The 24867-nt window shown below is 46.3% G+C and overlaps 4 protein-coding genes across 4 annotated transcripts; 2 read left to right on the top strand and 2 right to left on the bottom strand.

Moving 5' to 3' along the window:
- The first annotated feature begins 1494 nt into the window (after positions 1-1494).
- On the top strand, positions 1495-7712 carry LOC126563963 (ralBP1-associated Eps domain-containing protein 1). Its single transcript, XM_050220834.1, has 6 exons — positions 1495-1641; positions 4031-4914; positions 4980-5745; positions 5819-5987; positions 6349-7034; positions 7104-7712. Exons 1-6 carry the CDS (start codon positions 1495-1497, stop codon positions 7710-7712), a joined length of 3261 nt encoding a protein of 1086 aa, XP_050076791.1.
- Positions 7713-14306: 6594 nt separating this feature from the next.
- Positions 14307-16327, top strand: LOC126564537 (protein croquemort-like). Its single transcript, XM_050221615.1, has 4 exons — positions 14307-14738; positions 14811-15655; positions 16005-16095; positions 16166-16327. The coding sequence occupies exons 1-4, from the start codon at positions 14307-14309 to the stop codon at positions 16325-16327; spliced, it is 1530 nt and encodes a 509-aa protein (XP_050077572.1).
- Positions 16328-20148: 3821 nt separating this feature from the next.
- Positions 20149-21857, bottom strand: LOC126560355 (uncharacterized). The gene is made up of 3 exons (XM_050216317.1): positions 21801-21857; positions 20420-21712; positions 20149-20343 (listed from the first exon to the last, which is right to left on the bottom strand). Exons 1-3 carry the CDS (start codon positions 21855-21857, stop codon positions 20149-20151), a joined length of 1545 nt encoding a protein of 514 aa, XP_050072274.1.
- Positions 21858-23417: 1560 nt separating this feature from the next.
- LOC126565111 (uncharacterized) lies at positions 23418-24491 on the bottom strand. The gene is made up of 3 exons (XM_050222253.1): positions 24441-24491; positions 23691-24362; positions 23418-23616 (listed from the first exon to the last, which is right to left on the bottom strand). The coding sequence occupies exons 1-3, from the start codon at positions 24489-24491 to the stop codon at positions 23419-23421; spliced, it is 921 nt and encodes a 306-aa protein (XP_050078210.1). The 3' UTR covers position 23418.
- Between the last annotated feature and the right edge of the window lie 376 nt (positions 24492-24867).

Below are 24867 nucleotides of genomic sequence, written 5' to 3'. Positions count from 1 at the left end.
AGCTGAATGTACTCGTATTGCAACGGACGCTTCGCTTTCGGAAGCTCTTCGCGAGCGAAAAAACGATACCTGATTTCACAACACTTCGCAGTTCAATAAATGTGGTGTTCTAGAGGGTATCTGTCACCTTTTTGCCTTTGTTTCAGTAACGTCACATTGACGGGAATCACTGAATCGATGAAAGAGAAAAATTCGATCAACGTCAATTTGTGCACGATGAAACGGGATATTAATTCTTATCGTTTTTGGGTAATTTTAATTGAAATATAATCGTGTTACACATTACGTTTTCAACAAAAATAATATTTTTCCCATTTAAAAAAATGTAAATATGTATGTACATAAATAAAATAAAATATTCAATCCCATATGATCAGATAGAGCTTCCACCGTGCATTGCTGAGCTGTCAGTTTCCCGTCATATGTGCGAGCAGCTGAAAAAGGGAAAAAAAGGAAAATAAGGCAAACAGCAAAACAGCACAGCACGTACACTATATACGAGCGGATATATACTACACTTTCGGGCGCACACGGGAAAGCACCGAGAAATCGTGCCATCCGTACCCGTGATCGTAAAGGAAGTATCGAATCATTCCTCTTTTTTTACAAACCGCTCTTCTTACTTACCCGATGGCGCTAGCAGAAGTTGGCCGTACCATCACCGGAGCAAACATTCTCGACGTCAGCTAGGAGAAGGAAAACCGTGCGTGTGTTTGTGGTGCAGTTTCCAATCGTTTTGGGTGTTCGTTTCACGGAGAAGGTGTATCTGAATCCTTTTTTCCCCCTTGCGAGGACAGTTGTTCAGTTTTTCAGTCCAGTCCAACCCGAACATACACCGCTTGCGGAACGGAACACGGTACGGAAGCGGAAGTGCTCCGGGTGCGAGTGACAAAGGAAGTGTATCAAATTGTGGACCAATTCCCAACCCCCTCCCACCGGGGAGTCGCCAATGTGTGCCAATGTACATACAGTTCGTGCGCGTATACGTGTAGGTGACCGAATCGGGAGAGTTGGTTGATTGTTTGCTAAATTGTTGCGCCCTCCCATCATCCCTGGCTTTTGCCGTATCCGTACCGTAACGACCGACCGTGCTTAGGGTCGGACAAGTAGGGCTGGATGAAGTAGCATCAAGCAGGGGAAAGAAGAAAACATACCATCTCTCTTGCGTGCCATCAGTGCATTATTGTGCGTGTTGAGTGTAAAATTAGTGTGTTTTTGCGTGCGTGCGCGGGTGTGTTTGTATTTCCGTGGGCTACATGCCAAAGGTCAGACTGGGTGAAAACCAACATCACAACCATCGCCCCCTGACCAGTCCGCGAGCAGTTTGGATGTAAAGCATTCCCCAGTGTATCGGACGCAACGCTCCTCTACAACACCAGCAGTTTGCAGTCAGTCAGTTCCTACCTTCATCTCCAACCGGATTCGGAACATCCTTTTTCGACACGGGGCCTTTCGGCTCGCTCTTTCTCTCATCGCACACACTCTTGGAACGCGATGGACGAGCTGAGCGAAGCGGAACTACGGTACTACAATGATCTGTTCAAAATCTGCAGCGAAACGGACGGTGCCGGGAAAATTCCGGCCCTTAAAGCCACCTCACTGTTTCGCTCGGCCAATCTGTCCAACGAAACCATCAACAAGGTAGGTGTTGAAGCAAAGGCATATAGATAAGATAGGTTAAGGATGCAAGCCCTGGGGAACAGGAACAGGATGACCAGGACGTCGCGGGCGACCATCCAATGATGGCGTTTTAATCGTTTTTATCTAAAATTAGCACCACCAGGGAGAGCGTGGACGACGACATGCAACTCTCGAACCGAACCGCCCCATGAGATGGAAAATAGCAAAAGATAAACAAAAAAAAAAAACACGTAGAAAACACGCGAACAGGATGATAGAATCAACTTGCAGGGAGAACATGCATGCTGTGGCCGGATGGCCTCGAAAACGGCGGATGCCCTGTGCAATTCGAACAGGAAGGAATAAAAGGCACAGGAAGTTGGCAGCAACTCTCGCACACACATACACAGACAAGCTAACACAGCGAGGAAGCATTCGATTAAATGAAGCTTCTGGTTTGGACTTAGGCCACAACACTCTACTACAAACTACGCCGGACATGGGTGGGTTGCGCTATTTTGTCAGCTGTTTTTTGGCAACGGTTCGAGATCTGAGAGGGTTTGCTTTCACTTTTCGATTTTGCATATTCAACCCACCCACTTGAATGGGTCCCGCTATATGGGGCCAATACGCTACAGCCATTCTGAAATGGCAAAAGCGAAAGACCCCGAAAGTCCTTCATTTCTTCGTCCTGATTTCATCCTCCCGTTCGGCATTGGGTGTGGTATCGGTGTCCTTCCTCCGCCCACGGAATGGCTTTCGGAACCCGTAAAACCATCAATTAACATTCACACGCTACACACACTTCATTGGCGTCTTGGGGGATATTGTCTTTCTGCTGTTGTGTGTGCTTCTTTCTACTTCCACTGTCTCGTGGTAGCTAGCGGTCGTCCATACTATCATCTAATGATAATAGCACACGTCCCCCAATTAGAGAAGCACACACTTTGCAAGGCGAGATAGAAGTAGAAAGGCCCAAGACCCGAGACGACGAAGACGACGACACTGCGGAGAAACATAATTTATGATTAGCGCACGAGCGTAAGCGAACGAAACAATCCCAACAACCCATCCTAGCCTAGTCTTACCGGCACAGGTGTCGCGGTCGTTGGTCACTCTGCAGGGTGGTTCGGTGAGGCGGTTCGTGTTTTAGGTACGGCAGGTATTTATAGACGCGGTTTTATTTTTTCATTCTAATATTTGCTTTCGGAGGGCTACTGAGGGAGGTTTCATTCGATTCCTACAACACGGTCCTCGTACACGGATGCAACAGGCACGTTCTAGTTTCTAAATGGGAACTGCTTCTCTTTTTTTTTCAAATTTATATCTGACGAGTTATACTGCACGATATGGTCATGGTCAGGGTTTGTTTGTTTATTGAATGGATTTAAAGCGAGCTTCTCGTTCCCGCGTCTTTCTTCTGTTGGTCTTTTTCGTTTCTGTCTATGGCTTGATTCACCGGTAGATGAATGGACCGTAAATCCTCGAGGCGTAAAAGCGGTTGCATAGAACTTATTGGAACACATTTTTTAAACTGCCACGAAGCCGGGAATCATAGTCATAATCCGTGTAAAAATGAATGTTTGCATGTTCTACACCTTTTTGTGTGGCCTAGACGCCCAGATGCTCAAGATTTCTTGGTTTACCGTTCCTTTTTTTCCTTAGAACCTTGTAAGGAGAGACAGTCGTAAGACTTATTTAGTGCAAGTTGTTCTTTAAATCCTCATGAGAGTCTACTACGCTTTTGCTGTCCATGTAGGCGATCTAACAAAATTTTAAAAGGCAAACTCCAAAATTAAGAGAACCCGGTTGGTTCAGATGCTGGTCCTTAACCTCTATGCTGGGATAAGAATTTCGGTTTTCTTCAACAGACTTTGGTCCACGTTACTGATCTGAAGCTCCAAGCTGGAATCTGGGTCCAATTTTCCAAACATTCCCCTCGAAAGCATGGGTATCATGAAGCTAAACTTCTATTATAAGAATATACCCAGGATCATGGTTGCTACAAATATCGTTACAAATAAAGCTCCAGAAGAGTTTGTACTTGCTTACACATTAGGCGCTACAATTGTTTCGCGTTGTAGGCCTGGTGCAGATAACTTCTAAACCGCTCGCTATACAGGACCGTCGGCTGGCAGTCCATTATCCCGGCCTTTCTGGCGGAGATATAAACGTCATCACATCGTCGCATTATGGGGCTACCACGCCTCCCACAGGAGCCTGGTGAGTCTAATTCGCTGTACGATTGTGAGTTCATCGTACAGCTCGTAGACCTCGTCATTTTTTTTTTTTGCCTTAAATTTTACATAATAAAGAGAGCGCTTATCAAAGAGTAAACACAAACGACAATTAGTAGCTCCCTCAAATCACCCACGCCCATGTATTTTCTTCTCTAACCTCATCCATACAGATTACGGCATTGGCTGGAATTCCCCAAACGGCGCTGCATCTTTCCCGGCAACAGTTTTACGGCTGTCTCAAACTAATCGCCGCGTTCCAGGCTGCTGTACCACTGCGGGAAGAAATCCTCACCACCTCGGTCAATCTGCCACTGCCCCAGTTCAGTTGGATCGATCCAGTGACAGGACCGGCTGGTGCATCGGACTCGTCTACCATCACCTCAAGTGTTTCATCTTCCGTTGCAGCAGGTGGCGGAAGTCAGGCTGGAACTTTGGAGAGGAATGGTTACACCGAGGTAAACAATCGTTCCACGCTAAAGTCAGGGGGTGCTGGAGGAGGAGGTAGTGGTGGTGGAGGTGCGGGAGGCAGCACTACACAGGACAGCAGTGCATCAACCGGTGGAGAGATGACCAACTCCGATCAGCCCAGTACCGATTCCGAGGTGGAACATAACGATGATCCGGTTAATATGATCCGCGGTGAGCGTGAGCGGCATACGGTTGGTATGCTGAAGGGTGGAGGAATTGTGATGATCGGCAACAGCCATCCGATGGTGGGTGGAGGAGGTGGTGGAGGCCATGGTGGAGGACATGGTGGCGGTGGATCACCGGAAGCGTGGAGTACGGCAAGCGATAGTCCAACGCCGACGAACAGTGTGGCAGAACGTCCGTGGGCCAACCAGACCCTGTGGCAGGGCTTGGTGTGTGAAGAGCAACGTCAGCTACTGGGCACGGAGGAGGAATCGTCCGATCGGCACAGTAGCGATGAGGACGAACAGGAGATTGATCTCGAGTATTTCTATCAGATTTCGCAAACGCAGAAAGATTATTATCTGAAACAGTTCCGCTCTATTCAGCCGGATGTTCACGGACTGGTAACTGGACCGGTGGCAAGGTGAGTTATGTCTTTCCGGAACCCTCTCTTGGGGGCCATCTATAAATTACTCTGTCTCGTTTTAGAGTATTTTTCGAAAAATCGCGTATTCCGATCGATGAACTGCGGCACATCTGGCAGATGTGCGATGTGACGAGGGATGGCGCACTAAACTTGGCCGAGTTTACCGCTGCCATGCATCTGGTGGTGTTGCGTCGCAACAACATACCCGTACCGGCCACACTACCCCCTTGCCTGATGCCCACACTATTGCAACATTCGCTGTTGCAACCGGGCGGTGGCTCTGGGGGAACTTCCGGTCCCACTGGAAGTGTTACGAGCGCTGCTTCAGGCGAGCTCTCTTCTACAGTAGGCAGCACATCCGCTAATACATCAGTACCGAATGAAAGAACCGAACCGGCCGAAGCTGATCTACTACATCTCGAAAGTGATGACAACGTAGAGAGCACCAACCGGAAGCGATTTGATGCACACAAAGACTATCAGCGTATGGTGCCGGTACCGGACTCGTTAGCCTTCGCAAAGGTTACATCAACCGGGGGAAATGCCGTCAATACCGGTGTAGTGCACGACAGCAGTCCACCTTCCGTGTCCTCGGCGACCGGTATAGGTAGCAGCACTGGTTCTGCGTCCGTCGCGAATGCAACGAAGGGTAGTAGCAGCGGCAGCAACAGCAGCAGTACAGCTATCTCCACGACTGGCGGTCGAAAAACGCCACCAAATGTTTCTCCACCGGTGCTAGCGCAACAGCACGTGGTCGGATCGGCGCAGAAGGTGAAACAACCTGCCGAACATCCGGTAACGCCACCGAACACTAAACCAACCAATAAGGTACATTTGAGATAGGAAGGAAGCAAAAGACGATAGCAGTGGTTTAATTCATTTGTTCCTTTTCGTTTTAAAGGAGTGGAACTCAACCACGAAAGAATGGACCAAATTCATGGAATCTCCTACATCCAACGTTTCTAGTCCGGGTCCAAAACCGGTAAACTTTGATCTGCAGCGAACGACGCAGGCGATCGTGTCCAATCCGCACATCGTTCATCCGGTTCCGTTGCGTGTGACACCCGTTGGTAAGTGCTCGATTTTTTGGTAACGTTTTGGTAAAATATGACCGGTTACAGCTGTTTTTCGTACAAAGTACTGGGCGTCTCCAGTGATGTATGGAAATGATCACAATATCTAAGACTTCCTGATAGAAATTTATTTAAAAACATTTATTCTTTAACGATTATTATAGCTTAAATGCTACAAAGAAAATGTATTACAGAATTACAAAGTTGTTATTTTATTCTATATGCCTAATTTTTTGACAATTGTTTTTCCGTAGAACGTATTTAACGTAGAAGTTTTTTCTGTTCAATGCATTCGAATTTCTTGCATATATTCTGTTAATCTATCATGTGAAATCTTCTATCTCTTCTATCTCTTCAGGTGCCGAAGCAGTCGATAATGGAAGTCTAGTCTATGGTAGCGACCTACCCGTCGGAACCGGTGGCCTGATGGTGGTACAATCACGGGACGATTCCAGCCCAAAGCAGCAGCAATCAACATCCCAACAGCAGCCACAATCACAGCCGCCCCATCATCACAGCACACCCCGGGACTCGCTCACAAACAGCGGCGATCTACGTGCCATCCAAAGACCGCAACCGAAGAAACCCCCGTCGAAAGGTGTCGGTGCAATACCGCCCCCACCGCAGCGAGATTCCACGGCCCATCCAGCACCACATTCGGGCAACGATTCGATGACAATATCGCTCGATGCGTCCGGTTTCGCGGTGAGCAGTACCGGCAGTTCCACCACAGCCGAACGTTTACCCTCGCTGGCGAAAAAACAATCGGTCGATCAGCAGCAACCTGCACCGCCCCCCTTACCCCCACCAAGACCTTCCGCACATCGACACACGCGCAGCAGTAGTTTGGACCTGAACAAGCTGAAGCTTACGACGAACAATGCGTCCGTGGCGCCGATTAGCGATCCGCTCAAGATGCCACCACCGCCGGAAGTGCCACCGAGGGTAACACCAACGGGTGAGGCACCTAGTGGTCGGCAGGCACACGGATTTGCGGATTTTACACACTTCCCGAGCGGCGCCAGTGGAGCTCATCGTATCGGGGTGTGTGTCCCACGATTCCATGGTAAAAGGAAAATTAAATAACGAATGAGTTGTTTTCCATCATTTCAGTCAATGGGTGACTCGAGCAACATCACAACGATTCATCTTGATGCGGCCGGCAACATGACACATCATTCCACACCGCGCGGATCCGGCACGCTACCAAAATCGCTCGTTATGCATCAGCCACGGAACAGCGCGTTCGAGGTGTACCGGAAACCGCACACCGATGGACGGCTGGCGACACGTGGCTCTCAGTCACCCCCACACCATCAGCAACAACCGCCCCTGGTAACGTCCCGTAGCGTAGAATCGTCCGGTGTTGTGTCGGGCGATTACGATAAGCGTATCTCGGCACTAAGTGACAGCCTAAGACAGGTTCGGTTCAAAGCGAACGATCCGCCACCGGTAATGCCGGATGTTTTGAAACAGCTGAAGGAGCAGAATTTGCTGTTGCTTCGAATATGCAACGATCTGAGTGAAGAGTTGTTGCACATTCAGCAAAAGCGAGAGGATATTCGAATTAAGATCGAGTTGCAGGAACAAATTCTTGGTGGAGGAGGAAGTTCCGGTTCGGGCATGTTGTCGACCGGACCATCCTCACTGCCAGCCGTTTCTTCTTCATCTTCTGCTTCCCACACCCATCCACACCATTCGCATCATCACGCGAACCTATGAACCGATACGGTTACGGGTCGAATTTTTTAGGAATTTAAAAAGTAAAGTTTTTTGTCCGTTTTTTCCGTTTTTTTAGACTCTCCTCCCCAGCTGGTGCTCTGATTCTTACGAAAGCCATATAATAGGTAGCTCGATTGGTCGTCAAAGTGTTAAATCTTGATACGCAAGAAAAGCACCAACCCGATTTTGGTTTTCTTTTGGTCTCGAAGAAAGAATGGAGAGTTTGAATGAATCTATCTCACGTTGTAAAATTGATACTCATGCTTGCAGTGTCCAACCTTAAAAAGGGGACACACACTGTAGTGGTTGTGTTTTTAGCTGCTACCAGGTACAAAAACCAAGCTCGCTCTGCCTCCATGGCTTACTCTACATGTTTGCTTTGTCGCACGTTCAACTTTTTCTCACAAGGAGAGGTCACGATTTTTCATCCCATTCGCTCAACAAAAGGTCTTTGCTGTACATATAAATGCTGTACAATTCAAATTTGTACCGAAATTTTATTTGAAAATTGATCTATCGAGATAGCAACACTGTTCACATGAATAAGACAGTTATAGGTTTCGGGTGAGCTCGCGTCGGTTTCTCAAGCATGGCTGTCAGTAAAAAAAGCGACAAATATGATCCGATCGGACAAATATCTATCAGATTCTGGCCTTTCTGAAGAAGGAAAAGTTTAAAGAGTGGGAGCCTAGATCTGGCCAGCCGACCATTTGAAACCCCTGAAACATTTAACAGAAGCTGTGGTTCACAATCAATGAAAAGGCCGTCACATTCTGTTTCATTTTATCTTGGAATAGTATTGAGAAATGTCTTTTAAAAAGCATGCAGTGTTGTTATCTACTCGAAGCGAGCGCTGGGAAAAGTAGCTTTTGGGAGAACTCACTTGTGCCCCAGTTCCATCGGATCGCAATTTTCTAAAACAATTTGAAGAGGAAAATCTATACAAAAAATTGCATGGCCAAAGCTAGGGATGGATTAATGATAAGGCCAGCATAAGGCCTCAAGATGAAGTGGCAAAGATTGGATATTTTTTATATTGGTTACAGTATCTTTTACCATTTAATTTAACCATGCATCTGACAAAAGTCGCTTTTTTATCCATACGTCATCTTTATCCTTAATACCGGTTTTATTAGTGACAATTTTAATTTATGCAGCGATAATTGTAACACAAACATACAGTGACAAAAAATCCCACATTCAAAAATCCCTTGGAATCAAAACAGAAAACCTTATCTAACGTTTGGTACAATCTAAACTGTAACAATTGTATTATTAAAGTGAACAGTGTTGCAAAAAAAGGGTTGAGTTTAATATGTGAGTTTTTCTATATGAACCGCGGTCCAAACTACAAAAGTTAGGTTTAAGCCCTCCTCGGTTTGGAGACTGTATAACTTTAAAACCTTTTCTGCTCACCGAACTTCTCGCACCTCGACTTCGGTTTCGTAAACCGTCTTTATTAGCTTCTCGAATTCAAATAGCGTTTAACAAAAAATAATATCTGTAGCTTTCACGGCCGCCGGCCGTGATGGCACATCTGTGTCAACAAAGCAAATCTCTCCTCTGCCTAGAGAATACATAAGGATAATTAGCATCATCATCGTCGTCGTCGTTGGCCGATTTAATGTGCTTTAAATCGTTAAAAAAAATTGCATGCTGCAAAGAGGGATCACTGTTAATCATTAAGCAAAAAAAACCCCAGATATAGACAGGCTGATGATGCATGCGATTGTTTTTAAATCTTCACATATTTTAATGAACATTTAGCGTAGTTGACCGGGCTATGTAGGAAAAAAGCGCAACAATACTACACAAACGCAACGAGTTTTGCACGTGCGTTCTGGTTCGTTATATCAACGATGGCAGTAGCAATTGTAGTGTTGATCGTTCATTCGATCATTGAATGTGGTGTGTGTTTGTGTGCAAGGCTTGAAGCTGGTAGCCTAATATAACATGTTTCTATGCATGCAACAAATTCAAAAACGAACTGTAAAAAAAAGCATCAAACACAATAGATATGAGATGGGAAGCCCGTTGAATGATAGAAGAAATATTAAATATATAGTTCATATTATCATATACTATATAATAACTACCAAAACAAACTGCATATGCCGGCTATCAAATGTGCAAAAGAAAACACAGATAAACAGAGAGAGATAGATAGAGAGAGAGAGAGAGAGAGAGAGAGAGAAAGATAAAAGAGTATATAAAATTAAACGTAAAGTTGTACTGTCTATCCTAAACTACACGTAGATGCGCGCGCGGCATGTGATGAGGCAAAACAAAGCAAATGTGAATGTTTTGTTATATTAAGTTATTATTCAAAAAGCTCGATTCAATGTACGAAGACAAGCCAACACTAACGCGCGGGACATAAACACTCACCAAATGCCTGTTGTTGGTTGCATTTGATTGGGATGGATGGTTTGTGCAAAAACGTAAAAGGGGAATATAGAAGAGACCTTGAGATCTATTTTATACGATGTAATTAACATGATGCGTTAGGTTAAAGATCAATATTAAAGAAAACCCTCTCGAACGACTCCCAAAATTCCCCTAATCACAAATAACACGATAAAGAGATAAAGAGATTATTTATAGAGCCCGAAGATGTGTGCAAATGCAAGCAAGAAAAAGCGCAAAAAAAAGTTCTATATATTTTTCAACATCACCCTATCGAGAGGTGAATTATCGTTGTAGTAAGATTTTTTCGATGCACAGCGTTCAAAGCTAGGACGGCCAGGACAATGACTGAAGTATTTGGATGGAGCGGAGCGCTCGGATTAGGTTATTGTAGAAGGAAAAGGTTCCAACGAAAAATGAAACTCGCAACTGGCAAGCTCCTGTTGTAAGTGCTAAGTTCAGGAATGTTTTCTTCTTTCTGTCTTTTTTCTTTACCAGTTTCAAGTAGCTTCCCTATTTGGTGTAAACTTTTGTACTTCTTTGAAAATTTTACGCAGCAAACGCAGAGAAACAAAAAACGCAGCTGTTGTGCAGCTGCTGGCTGGTTGGTTGGTTTAGTGAAGCGGGTTTCAAAAAAAAATGTTTTCTTTCTCTTTTCTTTGATCACGCACGCGGGGTGCGTGCGTGAGGGGGTCTCTGTCATAGAATGAATGAATGTCACGTTCAATGTCAATGTTGGTTACTGTGAAAGAGCCCTACTTTGTTTTGTGTGCGGTTTAATTACTCGCTGAACTTGGGTAAAAAATGGGGGAAAACGATAGAGGAAGCGAGAGATCGTTGAGTAATAAAATCGAAGCATGTGTCATTCTCCACAAAAATCGTAATACCCGGAAGTACTGGAAGTATGCTTAAATAACTGGAAGAAGCTATTATATCCGAACTAGTCAAGACCTCGTAGAACCTACCTTTGTGTCCGCAAACTCCGGGATGTATGCACACTCCGGGATGCATGGGATGCATACAAACTTTGAAATCCGAAAACCTTAAACTTTCTTATTCCGTTAACAGCTTGTTCGTATTGCTAATAACTTAAGTGAGCAATGTTCGAAATTCTCCTTGATTACAATACATTTTCTTGTGCGAAATGGCCGTGAAGTATGGCACCTTTGCCCGGTTGTAGAGGTGTAATATATGTTAACATTTCTTGTCCGCAGCCATGGGTTTTCAAATCGTTTCTTCGTCCTGGCGAATTGGGAAAAATCACACAAACGCACTATGTATAAATTCGTCATTATGAGAATTGTGAAAATTGTCTAGTAATAGAAAAAGAAATCGAAAATATGTAAAGCATTTTGATGAGCAATTTTGACTATTGCTCCTATTATCATTGCCAACAATCATAATTGTACTAATGATAACCATAATTAGTAAGTGGTCTGAAACGTGCCAATACCTAATGAAGGCCCGGTGGTATCTGCCTAGGAGGTTTTCAAAAAAGGGTCCCGATTCGTAGTAATAAATTGTTGTAGTGTCTCTTATTCATGTGCTTGTGCTAAAAAATTTCAATCTGTTGTCGCAAATTCAATATTTATGTCTTCTTGATGCAATCACGCTTACGCTCCAATCCCTCCTCTTTCTGGCATTTTGAGAATAATCGCAGAAATTCACATCACATTCCCTCCTGTACGTACCTTGGAGGTATTATTGTTTCGCTCCGAAATATGTGGCCGTTTTTGCTGAACGTTAAGCCAGTTTGTTTGCGGCTCCTGCAGTTACTTCTGGATTTCAAGCAACTGGTCCTTCTCCCACTTTGACTGTCAATTAGTCAATCAATCTTGGAACCGCTCACACGGCTCCGAATCGCTTGCGAGTACGTAGTACTTGCTGGGTCTGGAGCCCTTAGAATCATGTCGCACACATGGAAAAGCATACCGTATTGCCTACCTTCCCCTTAATGCCATTGATACTCCTTCCTAACTCTCATCCATTAATCTTCGTCCTCGACCTCTCCTAGTGATTGCATCAAGGATATCTTCTGTCGGTGCGAATGATCCACTTTTGTGAGCAATAATTTGATTTAATTCAATTTCCTATCTGTTTGACTTCTCTATTTCCCTATCTTCCTTCCGAGCTTGTCTTTGTGCATTTCCTCTATCTAGCTCCTCTTCCCGACCCTTTTTCTTATAAACCCCTGACCCTTTCCCAAAACCTTTGATCGAGCAATCTAGTGCTCGTTGGAGGGATGTACACCCGCCTTTCTCTTCTTCCATTATTCGTCCGCTGCGCCCGCTTGCTCGCTGTTGCTAAGCTACGACGACGATGACGATGAGCGTCACGCGCTCGGGTGTTACCCTTACGTTCTTTCATATATAAATGACTCATGCATAGTAAACGATCGCATGTTGATCATTATCATTCACCTTCTTTTATATTTAACAGTGGAGTCCAGATCAGGGATGGAGAAGCGAATTATGTCGAATCGAGTCTACGATCACAATAGGTGAGTCGCCGTAGTTGATGGATAGAGAAAACTGAATGCAGGCTCCATTTTTTTTTTTTGTGTGGATGTCCTGCTGTTTCTGAGCGATGCGTCTGATTTCCTACTACACTTCCATGAGACTTTCCAGATACATGCTCTCGGATGGGAATGGGCTTTTCTTTTTTGGGTGAGTTATCCAACCCGATCTGGCTTGATGCTTTTGAGAAACCTACGAGAGGATTCCTGGATGATCAGGAGTTTCTGTTTGCAGTTAACACCGCTATTGAGATAATGAGTGTCAGAATCCGATAGTAAATCTCTTAACGGCACCGGTCTTCACATGGCAGTGACGGGGTTGAAATCCCATCCGGATCGATCTCCCGTAGTGAGGACTTGCCTATGCAACTACCTGGCTTCAGCGGGTCGAATAAACCATTTGATGGCCGGCGTGTCCTTCGAAGGTCGTTCAGTCAAGAGGAAGAATGATTTGTCCTTGACGTACATAAAGGTAACATACGTCATCTAATGACAGCATGGGAATTAATCCCATTGTTAAAGTGTATGTACACCACAAGTTAAACACCTATCACTGTGATAACAATGACGCAACCCAAAAACAATAAACATTGGTGGTAAACATCGAATTTTTCATAACTTGCTTTACCCCCACAAAAAAAAATAATGCTTCAAACAATGATACAGCACCTACCAAGATGATGAGCAACAATTGCCAAACGGAAATCAACTCCCGGTCCTCATCGTCGTACACAGTTCCGATACTTAGATCATTAATACCTAAGCCAAAAGTTAAGTCCCTGCGTTAAATCTTATCTCCGTGTGTTCCGCTGTGATACGCGTATGATCGCTTCATAAAGCTTAAGAATCATCCCGAAAACAATGCCCCAACGGATCGATGGATTATCGATTAAATCGCAAATGCCGGTCCGAAACAAGCGGCAGCGAGATACCATCATCAATCCACAAGCGACCACAGATTTTGTTACCTTAGGGCGTTCACATCGCATTTACGAAGGCATTGCTGGCTGGCCTGGAACGTTTAGTGCGGATTGAGCTGTACAGCGAGCAAGTCCTCTTTTGTCCAAGGTAACTGGAGGAGTGCAATTTATTGAATAAGTGCTAGTGATGCGTTTAGACGTGCCAGAGGGCTTTAAAATGAATTGTGGTAAAGGTTTGGAGTACATTTATATGCTAGACCATTTTGAACTTTTGTGGTGGTAAAAGAAGGTGCAAATATTGTGAGCCTGTCCTTCGGACTGTTAAAAAGTGTCACATATTAGACATCTACCTTCTTCTAAACGTCCTTCAAGCTCAAGTTGTCTTTGACCGCCATTTTTAGCCTTTTCTTGACTTAACTAGATAATCACTCTATGCATTACGGAGTGCACCAGACTTCGACCTTGGATAGAGATTAAATGTGTACTCGACCTTGCAATTACGTGAAGAATGGTTTAATATTTACGCATATGTATTGTTGGAGTGTTACAGGCAATATTCTATTGTTGTATTCGCTATCAAACTAATCGCTTCTCGGCCATACCTTCTCTCTTATCGAGTCGTTTAATGCTTTCCATTCTTATCAGCCAGCTGGCGTTGCCGATTCAAACAATGTGGATAGAGCTAATCACCTGTCCGATCATCTGATATCACTTTGTACGCTATCGTGTCGGTATTAACGTCGAATTCTTACAATGGGCTGCTGCTCGAACTGGTCACCCACCTCCAAGCGACTGTGCGCCTTGGGCACTACGACGGGTCTCTGTGTGTTTGCACTGGTACTTGGTCTGCTATGGCCAGCACTCATATGGGAAATTGCCAAGAAGGAGTTTGTGCTGGAACCGGGCACCGAAGTGTACAAGAACTGGATAGAGCCACCGATCGATACGTACCTGGAGATATACCTGTGGAACTGGACCAATGCGGCCGAGTATCAGACGGAGAAGCCACATCTGGAGGAGCTTGGACCGTATACGTTCGTCGAACGGCACGAGCGAGTGAATCTCGTGTGGAACAACAACGATACGCTGACGTTTCAGCAGCGCCGTATATGGCACTACGTCCCAGAGAAATCAGTTGGCAACTACGAGACGGATCGTGTCATCACCATCAATCCCGTACTTCTGGTATAGTATGGGAAACACTTCCATGTGGACACCTTATATACATACATATCATCTATCTCTTCTTTTCTACAGACCGTTGGTTATGCATTGCGAAACGAGCCAGAATTTCAGTTCTACGTTGATGGCATCATTATGATCAACAATCTCGCTACTTCACCCTTCTACGATGTGCTGGTGCGGGAGATGATTTTTGAAGGTTACGATGATGAGCTGCTAACGAGCTTGCTGGCCCTGCTTGCACTGATCCCCGAAGAATCCCGACCTCCGATTGATCTTCCACCTTACGATCGGTTCGGCTGGTTCTTCGGTCGGAATGGTAGTGAAACGTACGACGGAACGTTTACGATCGGAACCGGTAAAGATAACGTTCATAATACCGGCCTGATGCGACTCTGGAACGGGGCAAATGCGACCGATTACTATCGTGGCGCTTGTGGACAGATACGTGGTACGACGGGTGAAGTTTGGCCACCATGGGGACGTACGTTAAGCGGTACGCCACCGAACGTTTCCGTCTTTGCACCGGACGTTTGCAGCTCGGTAACGTTACAGTACGCGGAAGAGATGGAACGTTACGGGATCGATGGTTTGCGCTGGATCGGGAACGATCGTGTCTTTGACAATGGGGTAAACTACGAGGAGACGGAGTGCCAGTGTACGGCGGAGGATGTGGATACCTGTCCGGTGCTGGACAATGGTGCGATGGATGTGTCACGGTGTAAGTTTGGTGCACCGGCCACCGTTTCGTTTCCCCATTTTTATCTAGCGAACGAGAGCTATCTCACGGGCGTTAGTGGGATGAAGCCGAACGAGAAGGAACATCGGTTCGAGATGGAGCTGGAACCGTACACCGGGGTGCCGTTGGGTGTGAAGGCACAGCTGCAGGTGAACCTGAACCTTCGACAGTACGGAATGACGTGAGTATGGGAGTGTATTACCATTGGGTCCAGTTTCTATTGACGTCTGTCCTATTCCATTGATGCTCCTTTCCTGCGTGAGGGACTTCCATCCCGACAAGGATGAAGCGTTACAGCCAGAATGATCCATTTCTTAGAGCGCAAGCTGCTTGCAATAACTATCAGAAATTATTTAACTATCATGGCCCGCTGTCACTTTTTTCGTTCTCGGGTTCGTTCCTTTTCTTCCTTATCTCTCCCTTGATGGTGGTTTTCAGTTAATTTATTAAGCCTTCGAGGCAGACATTTGATTATAAACAAAGGAACACACTTAAGGACATTATTGTAATACACGAAATTATTCTTTCAGATTATTAAGAGGCATCCCGGAGGTGATGCTACCGGTGCTATGGTTCCGCCAAACGGCGAGCCTTACTGATGAGCTAGCGGATGACATAAAGGTAAGCGATCAACACCATCATTTACTAACAACACTCCACTAACAACATGATCAATATGATCCCTCTTCAGTTGATTCTAATACTTCCCGACATTGGTGTATACATCGCGTGCGCATTAGGAGCCATCGGGATCATTGGTCTAGTGCTAGCCGTGTACTTTTCCTTTACCAGATGGAAGCTGCAGAGTACAGCAGCGGCACCACCAGTGGAAGTTAAAGCGGCACTAGATTAAACTTCGCGTTTAGGGAATAAAACCCCAATTGAATGTGTTCTTTCACTAGAATTCTCAAATCAATGACGTCCTATTGATCAAGCGTTCCACCACCCAGTAACAGTAACTCATCCGCAAGGTTTGCAGTTTATAGGGGATAATATAACAAGAAGCCTTTTTTATTAGAATAATTAGCTCGTTGCTTAAACAAACAATTTGATTGATCTAGGCAATGCACTGGTTGTAGGCGGCCGCGATGGCAGCGAAATCGGCCGCAGCCGCATTAGCCGTATTGTTCGTACACGCTGCCACACCGTTCGCCGTGTTGGCAACATCGATCACCTCTGCCGTCTTGATGCTGGCGACATCCAGCGCCACATTCGTAATGTAGGCCGGAGCATTCGGGATGGTTGCGCTGGTGCACACCGTCGATGGGAAGAGTGACGAAATGCAGAGCGATACACCGGCCGTTGAGGTGCGGATGCGTGTGGCGGCCGAGTTAACTACCGCGATCGTATTGCCGACCAGAATGTCTGCAACGGTCGTCGCCTGTACGACGCAAGATCCGAGGGCGGTCGTGTAGTACACGTTGGTACGCACGGCCAGTGGCAGGTACGCTTGGGAGCAGGCAACAATGGTCGCATTCGTGCTAGCGAGGTTGTTGACGATCGGTCCAATAACGGCCGAAGCGTTACCGGAGATGGAAGCGTTAGCCGAGGCAACAGCATTGAGCGTTACCGTGTTCAGCACACCGAGATTCGTCTGCAGGGTGGACACGAGATCGGTCAGATTGCTGATGGCAAGTTTGGCCGCATTGGTAACGCTTGTCTTCGTGCTACCGGCAAGCAGATTGAACACATTGTTCAGATTGGTCAGCGCGTTGTTGATGGTGTTGGTGGCCTGCGTGAGGGCAGCGTTCGTGGCGGGCTGTACGTTAGCGATCAGATTGTTGAACGATCCGACGGCCGCATTCAGCACGTTGTTGGCGTTGGTTAGGGCAGAATTGACCGTCGAATTTACGGCTGCAATACCGGCCGCAGTGTACGGGACAGCAGCGTTAGCGGCCAGGGTAGCATTAACGTTTGCGGCAGCCGCCAGCTGCAGTGGGATGTTGGCGGTCGTGTACAGGATGTTGGCCGCATCTCCCAGCACGTTCGCGATCGCATTGATACCATTGGGGCCGAGTGCTCCGAGCAGGGTCGTCGCTGTGCCCGGGTTTGCGGTGGCATTGTTAATAGCCTGGATGGCGGTGGCCAGATCAGCGTTAAGCGCGTTGGTCAGGTTGCCGAGCGCAGCTGCAACCGTGCTGTTACCGAACACGGCCGAAGCCGCATTGACAGCCGAGTTGACGGCGGTGGCAACGTTGTTGAGCGCATTGGCGACAACTTGACCGTTGGCGGCGGTTGGAGCACCAGTCAGCCCGCTTCCGATCGTACTCAGGCTAGTACCGACACCGCCGAGCAATCCGTTCAGCGTGTTTGTAATGGTGGACAGCGTGTTCGTCAGCACCGTACCGGCCGTCGTACCAAAGTTGGAAAGAGCCGTGTTGAGGGCATTCAGTGTCGATGTGACCACATTGTTTAGGAGATTCAGTACCGGAAGATTAGAGTTTAAAGTTCCGGAGCCACCGAGCGTGATACCACCAATAGTAATTCCACCGGTAACACTGCCGCTAGCCGACAATGATCCCGTTGTACCAGCAGCGAATCCCGACGCAATTCCCGATAGCAGCGTGCTCACACCATTGACGGCCGATCCGACGAGCGAGGTAAGTCCACTGAGCAGCTGGGGTTGTGGTTCCGCCTGCAAGGGAAAATAGCACACATGAAAAAAGCGTTCCCTTGCTACAACACAGCATCAGCATCTAAACCTACCTGAACGGTCACCAACAACGCACACACGAGGAAGGCTTTCTTCCACAGCATCGTGCACTCGGGGGAGGGTTTTTAGTAACTTTTGTAGCGGTTTGCTAGAGAGGCCAACTAAAGGCACTACTTTTTCGAAACTGTACCACAGTGTACGGTGGGCGAGTTACTTTTATACCGGCTGGCAGCTTCCTGCAGGAGCCGATGTTGCACTTCTCGAAAGGGTTTCATGGACAAAGCCACCCATTGAGATGGGAAATTGTGCGAAAACATTGCGTCGTCCCCTACGTGCGTGTAGGTGGCGCGTGCAAATGAACCATCTAGAAGGTGCTGATCAACGGTCGTTTGAAGATCGCATGTTGATTACCAGGTGAAAACTTTACTGGCTGTGTTCAACTATCCAGGTTTCATTTCGTTCTTAGTGTGTAGCGGAAGGTCAACGCTACTGTACCCACTGGCGGATCATGAGTACAGCACAGTATCGTCTATTGATACAAACCCGTGGTATATATCCATATGGTGCAATCGATCGATTAGTTGTACTTCGTTTAAAGCTCATCTCAACGATTGTGACGTTTGTTAGTATTTATGACGCATGTTTACAGGACCCAGGATAACTTGTTGATGATTGTGTCGAAAGGCCGTTGTAAACAGGTAGAGAGAGAGAGAGAGAGAGAGAGAGAGAGAGAGAGAGGGAGAGAGAGAGAGAGAGAGAGAGTTGTAAATATTATTTCGCATGCTAAACAACATGGATGTAAAGGGGAAAGAGTTCAAGGTTAGGAGAAACAGACACATATTGCCAGATGTTTGGCTATTTGGGGGTTGTTTGATTTTGTGTTTGTTATGAGCCCCGAATTCACAAAGAATCTCCACCCAAAGAAGAGTCACTTACATTCCGCCTAGGACCTCTGAAGCCTAGAGCCTTGCCTAAATCCGCCACTGCTTCTACGGTATGAAATCTATCCAAATCGGGCTAAAGACACGTGGGTTGTAATGTAACTTGAGATCCACATGATCGTTCGATCATGATTCACATGATCGTTTGACTTTTTTCAAGCACTCTTGACGGACTTGAACGTTATCCGAGAGTTGGAATATCTGGAGTGTCCTGAGGTTGCAGAGACCCATATACATCACCCCTTGTACTCTGTTAGAGGATCAAGTGATCTCTACATAGGTAGATGCAATAAAGTAGTCGAATTTGATCTTAACGACGTCCCGACGCAGGTTGTTCTAGCGAAACATCATCATGCGTCTCGTAAGCTTATGCATCCTTACGATCACTACAAAACTATGATCCTGATTGATGATATAAGAGTAAGAACTTCCAACACACGGCCGTTGGGTTGCTTTTACTAAGCAAACTAATGTTGCGCCCCCAAGAACTCTTCCATCACGGTTACAAAAGGTCCCATATGTGTATTCTACTGGACAACGGCTAAGGCAACTGTGTCATAAATGAAAACTGAATGGTTTTTTGGTTATGGTTTCGTCTTACTTAGGTACTTTGACTATCAAGACCTGCAAGACTTTGGGAGCATCCCTTTCAAATTCGGGATAAGTTTCCCCTTTGCCTTCCCAACGGTTGTCGGTCTCGCATTCCAGTAGTGTTTCTCCACTCCGTCGGAAGAAAAAATGGGAATGGTTGCCGGTTGAACTTTAGTCCTGGCTAGTCCAGGAAAAGAGTTAACTCTCTATCCTTAGCGAAACTGATGACGCCCGTCGTCCCTACGCGTTTTCAGCAGATATGCCAATTCTCTTGCAGGCATCCCTTCGCGTGATCGACCCATCAACGGCGGAAGCTTACTTTCGCTGTATACAAAAAAAATTGTGTATCTCTTACAAAACCTTATATTAATTTGTAATACCCATTCGACCAAAATATCAGGTTTATTGTTTCGAGTCGAGTACAAGCACTATTTTCGTACAACTATTTTCGATACATAACACCCTTAACAACCATAACCCCAACACGAACTACTGGTTGGTAGTCTGACAGGTAGCGAGCAACGTGTCCAGCGAGGCCGCCTTTGCCATCAGCCCATGGTTCATGATGGCGGCGCAACTCTCCACACGCTGGACCATCGCCAAACTTTCCAGATTGACCATCGAAACGACCAACTTCGTCTGGATGCTGACGTCCTTCATTAGAGAGTCGTTCATAGTGACCGTCTGTTAGGGAACAATGGGACAAGAATATTATCGTGGTGTTCTGGTGATCATCGCATCATCTGTGTGCACAACTTACCTCCGAAAGACATTTCGAAATGCCCGCCTTGATCACCTTGGTCGAGCTGGTGGACCCCAGATTCAGGCAGAAGTTGATCCGGTTCGCAATGCTGCGCGTCTGCTCACGGATCACCATGTTGTACTCGCTGATGAACGAATCCGTGTAACCGGTGTTGGCGAAATCGTTGTAACACTTCTGCAGCGTATCGCGCATATTGTTCTCGAGGTTCTGTATGGCGCCACCGTACTTGAAGAAGCAATTGGTTGAGTATGTGCCACCGTTCGACATGGTGGCGGCTAACTTGAACAGTGTTGCATCGAATACCGGCACCAGCGCCTTGATGTTGCTCTGTACAAACGCTTCCGCACCGGTAAAGAGTAGCGTCATCTGGGTCTGGAGACTGGTGGACCAAACGTTCGCATAGGTTTGGATGGCGGTGGTCGTCGTGGTGATCGAGGTGTTTAGCTGCAGCGCGGTGGTACGGGTAGTGGAGTCCTGCATGAACGGATTTACACGGGGTAGGGTGTTGACGATGTCGGTTACACCCCAACCGGCTTCCCAGGATACCTTGCCCTGGTAGGAAGTGATGCGGCTAACGACCTGGTTGTAGTAATCGCGCTGCGTGTTGTTGACCGAGGTCAGTGCATTGGTCATGTCCGTGCTGTAGCTGTTAAGGATGTTAGACGCCTGTTCGAAGCCGGACCGAATCGTTCGAACGGTGGTGGTGAGACCTTTCTCCGCTGTGGTCACCACCGAGATGGCACCGGCAAGATTGAACAGTGTGGCTGGTTTAATGTTTGCCGACACGGTACTGGCGGAGAGCGTTCCGGCAGCCATTACAGCCGACACTTCCTTGTACAGTGTGTCCAGATAGGTGGAGATGTCCGTCATCGCCGTCTGGATCATCATCATCCAGGACGTGAGGGCACCACCGTTCTGGGATGAGGTGGACGTTTGGATACGTGTGATCAGTGAGCTTGCCTGATCGAGTGCAACAAACGCCCGATCGATGGTGGCGTTCATGCTTCCGAACATACATGATGGTGCCGTCTGGCGATTGCTAGCGACAATCGAGATGTTGCGTAGCACATCGTTCACGTTGAGCGTAATGTTACCGACAAGCGAGACGAGTGCCTCGCCGGAAACGACCAAACTGGTGGAACCGTTCAGCTTGGCAATCTGGTAACCACCGATGGCACCTTGCAGATCGGAGGTAGCTGTTCCTACCATATTGGCAGACGAAAGAACGTTCGGATTGTTCTGCGTGACATAGTCGATCGCGATATCCAGACCTAAATCGGGTGAGCCATTCTGATGCGAGATAAAACGGTGCACAGAGAAAGATCATTAGTACTGATGAGGAGTCGCATCACACAGCGGGTCAGGTATAGCAGCTTACACATAATCCACACAGCAGTGGTATCAGCAGAACGATCGAAGCACTCCACAATCCCATGGTGACACTGTAACTAAGAAAACTATTACGCCTACTTTGATCTGTTCCAGAAAGGCTTTACGCTTGTAAGTTGTAACACACGTGCGTTCGGTTCGAGCACTTCTGGCATACTCCGACGTACCCGAGCTGGTGGATCTGTTCTAGTTTTTGGAACACCGTTTGTTTGCTAAATCTGGCATGTAAACCGCCGCCTTTGCCAACGTGTCTGCAGCAACTTTGGTAAGGTATATGGCGCAAAGGGTGACTCTCATTTGGGGACGACTTTGGACGTTCCAGACGTTTAAATATTTGAACAATCGCTATGAGACACTTCTTGGCCTGGGAGGCACAAAGCTAGAACTTGACGATTTTACGTGATTGAAATAGAGGGATTAAACTGGGATCTATTCCGTAATAAAATTCTTAAGATACATTCTTAAGGTTGTCCACTCTTCACATGAGATATTGTGGAAGTAAAGCTAAACTTTAAATCATCACCGGATCAACATAGCGGCACAACTGTACAAATATGAAGCAGTGAAGTTCGCATGCTCCCAGAACTACCACCGAAAATCCCTTTTCGTAGTATTTTCATCGTAATTCTACCTAATCCTAACGAGTTCTAGTTCTTGAGACCTTGAGAAAAAAGGCATCATCATTGTGAACTCTGCGTAATCGTCAGTCTCATATTTTTCTCGGTATTGAGAGTTGAAAGTACTGCCCGATTATTAAGCAACGCTGAGATGAAGAACACCTGCGATAATATATATCCATCAGATAGTACTGAGAATGGCGTCTGCTTTGTCTTTAATCAATTCTTTGAATAGTTTGCTCAATTGAACTGCAACACACAGTCAGTCCTTAGAGGTGTTTCGGCTTCGTTAATAATAGCAATCTTAGACTAGTCATCTTAAGAATGAATCGAGTAATTTAGCATTGATTGCCGTCCAGTTTGCGGAGTTTAAAGAGATAAAAATACCTTTTTACTACGACCTCACGTAGCTGCATGTTTTTCTATCTTGTCTTGCTAATCCTACCTTATTATTGTTTTATCCCACGCAAAAAAAATCGAGACTTCAAACCACCTAACCTCAATCGAATGTCCTCAAGTGTTTTGGCGCAAATCATGCACAGGTTTTTGGCAAAACATATCCAAGGTCGTGGTGAAGGCAAACATCCATATTGCGAATTCACTTGATCAAACTAATATCTACCTCTGCCGTAGGATGCAGATGTCGTTGAGTGACATGAAGAAGAATAACCCCCTGTTTGGACTGCAAAAAGCACATGTCCTTGTTGTGACTTATCTATCTGAATATCTTTCCTCTGCTGAACTTTAGGGTAAGTATTCTACTTTGAGGTTATTTTTCGTTAGAATTTTTTTTTTATATTTCGCAAGAATTCTTCTGAGAAATCTTCTCACATAAGAGTAATATATTGAGTACTGTTCAAGTTCTTTCATTAATGTTCCAGCATGAAACAAAACAAACGAATTATTGGTTTTTTACATTAGTACAATTTCATTACATAAAACAAAGAGAAACATTCGGAACAGAATCCCTCCAATTCTCCGCCCCCTCCTTTACTGTCCGGTCTGCAGACACTCGTTAAGCGAGGGCACAATTTGTTCCGCCATTGCGGTGTAGCTCAAGCTGACCTGGTTGATGCATGATTTGACCCGATTGTTCGATGCCACCACCTCCAGCTGCATCATCGTGTTGACCAGCTGGTACTGCTGCTCGACCAGTGCCTTGTACAGTGGTCCGACGTAGATCGAGATCTTGAAGAAAGGAAGATAGAATTAGACATTCAGCAAAAACTACTGCAATGAGACATGGTGCTCTGAGTACATACCCCCTTAAGACAGGCGTTAATTTCTGCCTTCACTTCCGTGCGGGACGAAGTCGAACCGAGACCGCTACAGTAACGGACATGGTTACTTAACGCCTGGTAGTGTTGCCTCATCAGCGTCATAAAGTTGTTCAGGATCGAGTTCACGCGGCTCAGCTCGGTGTTTTCATCGTTCAGACAGTCCTGGATGCGATCGGCACACTGGTTAACCAAATCGTTCGCCGTGTTGGAGAACTTCGACCGGCAGGTCGACAGGAACGGTGACGTGGAGGTGGTGATGATGCTAAAGTACGACGATTGGGCCGTACTGAACGCACTGAACGTTGCACTAACCGAAGCTTGCGTTTTCGTATTCACACACGTGCTAACGGTGGAGAAGGTGGTCGAAATGGTGATGGAGGCGGACACACTAGCCGTCAGCGTGGTACTAGCTGCGGACAGTACGTCCGACGCAAGCAGCGCATTGTCACCGATCTGTTTGTCCGACAGGAAGCTGGTAAGCGTTTCCGATGCTGTCCGCAGCTGCCAGGACATGTCGTTACGCAGGCTGGTGTATTTGCTCGCATACTCATTCACCTTGTTGACGATGTTGGTCGAGAAGGAGGACAGGGTGGAGTTGATGGAACTGCGCCTGCTGACGATCGTGTTGTCCAGCTGGGCTGATGCATTGTGCAGCTGAAAAAAGCATAAAAAGTCCGTTAAAAAGACACGTTTCTGTTAGGTGAGTGACAAGATCAGTTGTTGTATACTTACGCTCAAGGCTAGTACTGCCAGTACGGCAAACCACAGTACAGTGCGCGTCATGATGATTACGGTCTACGGAAGGAATATAGTGCGTAGTATCTCCTCTCGTTCGAGATGCCAATTGTCGACTAAATCGAGTGCACCGATTGTCGGTGAGGGTAGTAAAGAATCTGGTACGGTTTGCGTTGTCATAGGCCGCAGAAGAAAAAAGAAACCAGTTGACAAAACTTTTACAGCAGACAAAGTAGGCGTCTTCAAGACCTCGGACCGATTCACACAAGCGCGACACAGATATACACAACGAAAAATCATTGTTTGAACAATCTTTTTCAGTTTTGGAAAGATTTTCGTTCTCCTCTGGGGTTAGGTACTTCGGAGAAGTATATTGAGGGAGGAAGATAGGGGAAGGGGAGGAGATGTAATGTATCTGTATCTC

This window comes from Anopheles maculipalpis, chromosome 3RL (genome assembly GCF_943734695.1).
Source record: "Anopheles maculipalpis chromosome 3RL, idAnoMacuDA_375_x, whole genome shotgun sequence".
Taxonomy (NCBI): domain Eukaryota; kingdom Metazoa; phylum Arthropoda; class Insecta; order Diptera; family Culicidae; genus Anopheles; species Anopheles maculipalpis.
The sequence above is the reverse complement of the archived record's forward strand: the minus strand, read 5'-3'. Positions and strand labels throughout refer to the sequence as shown.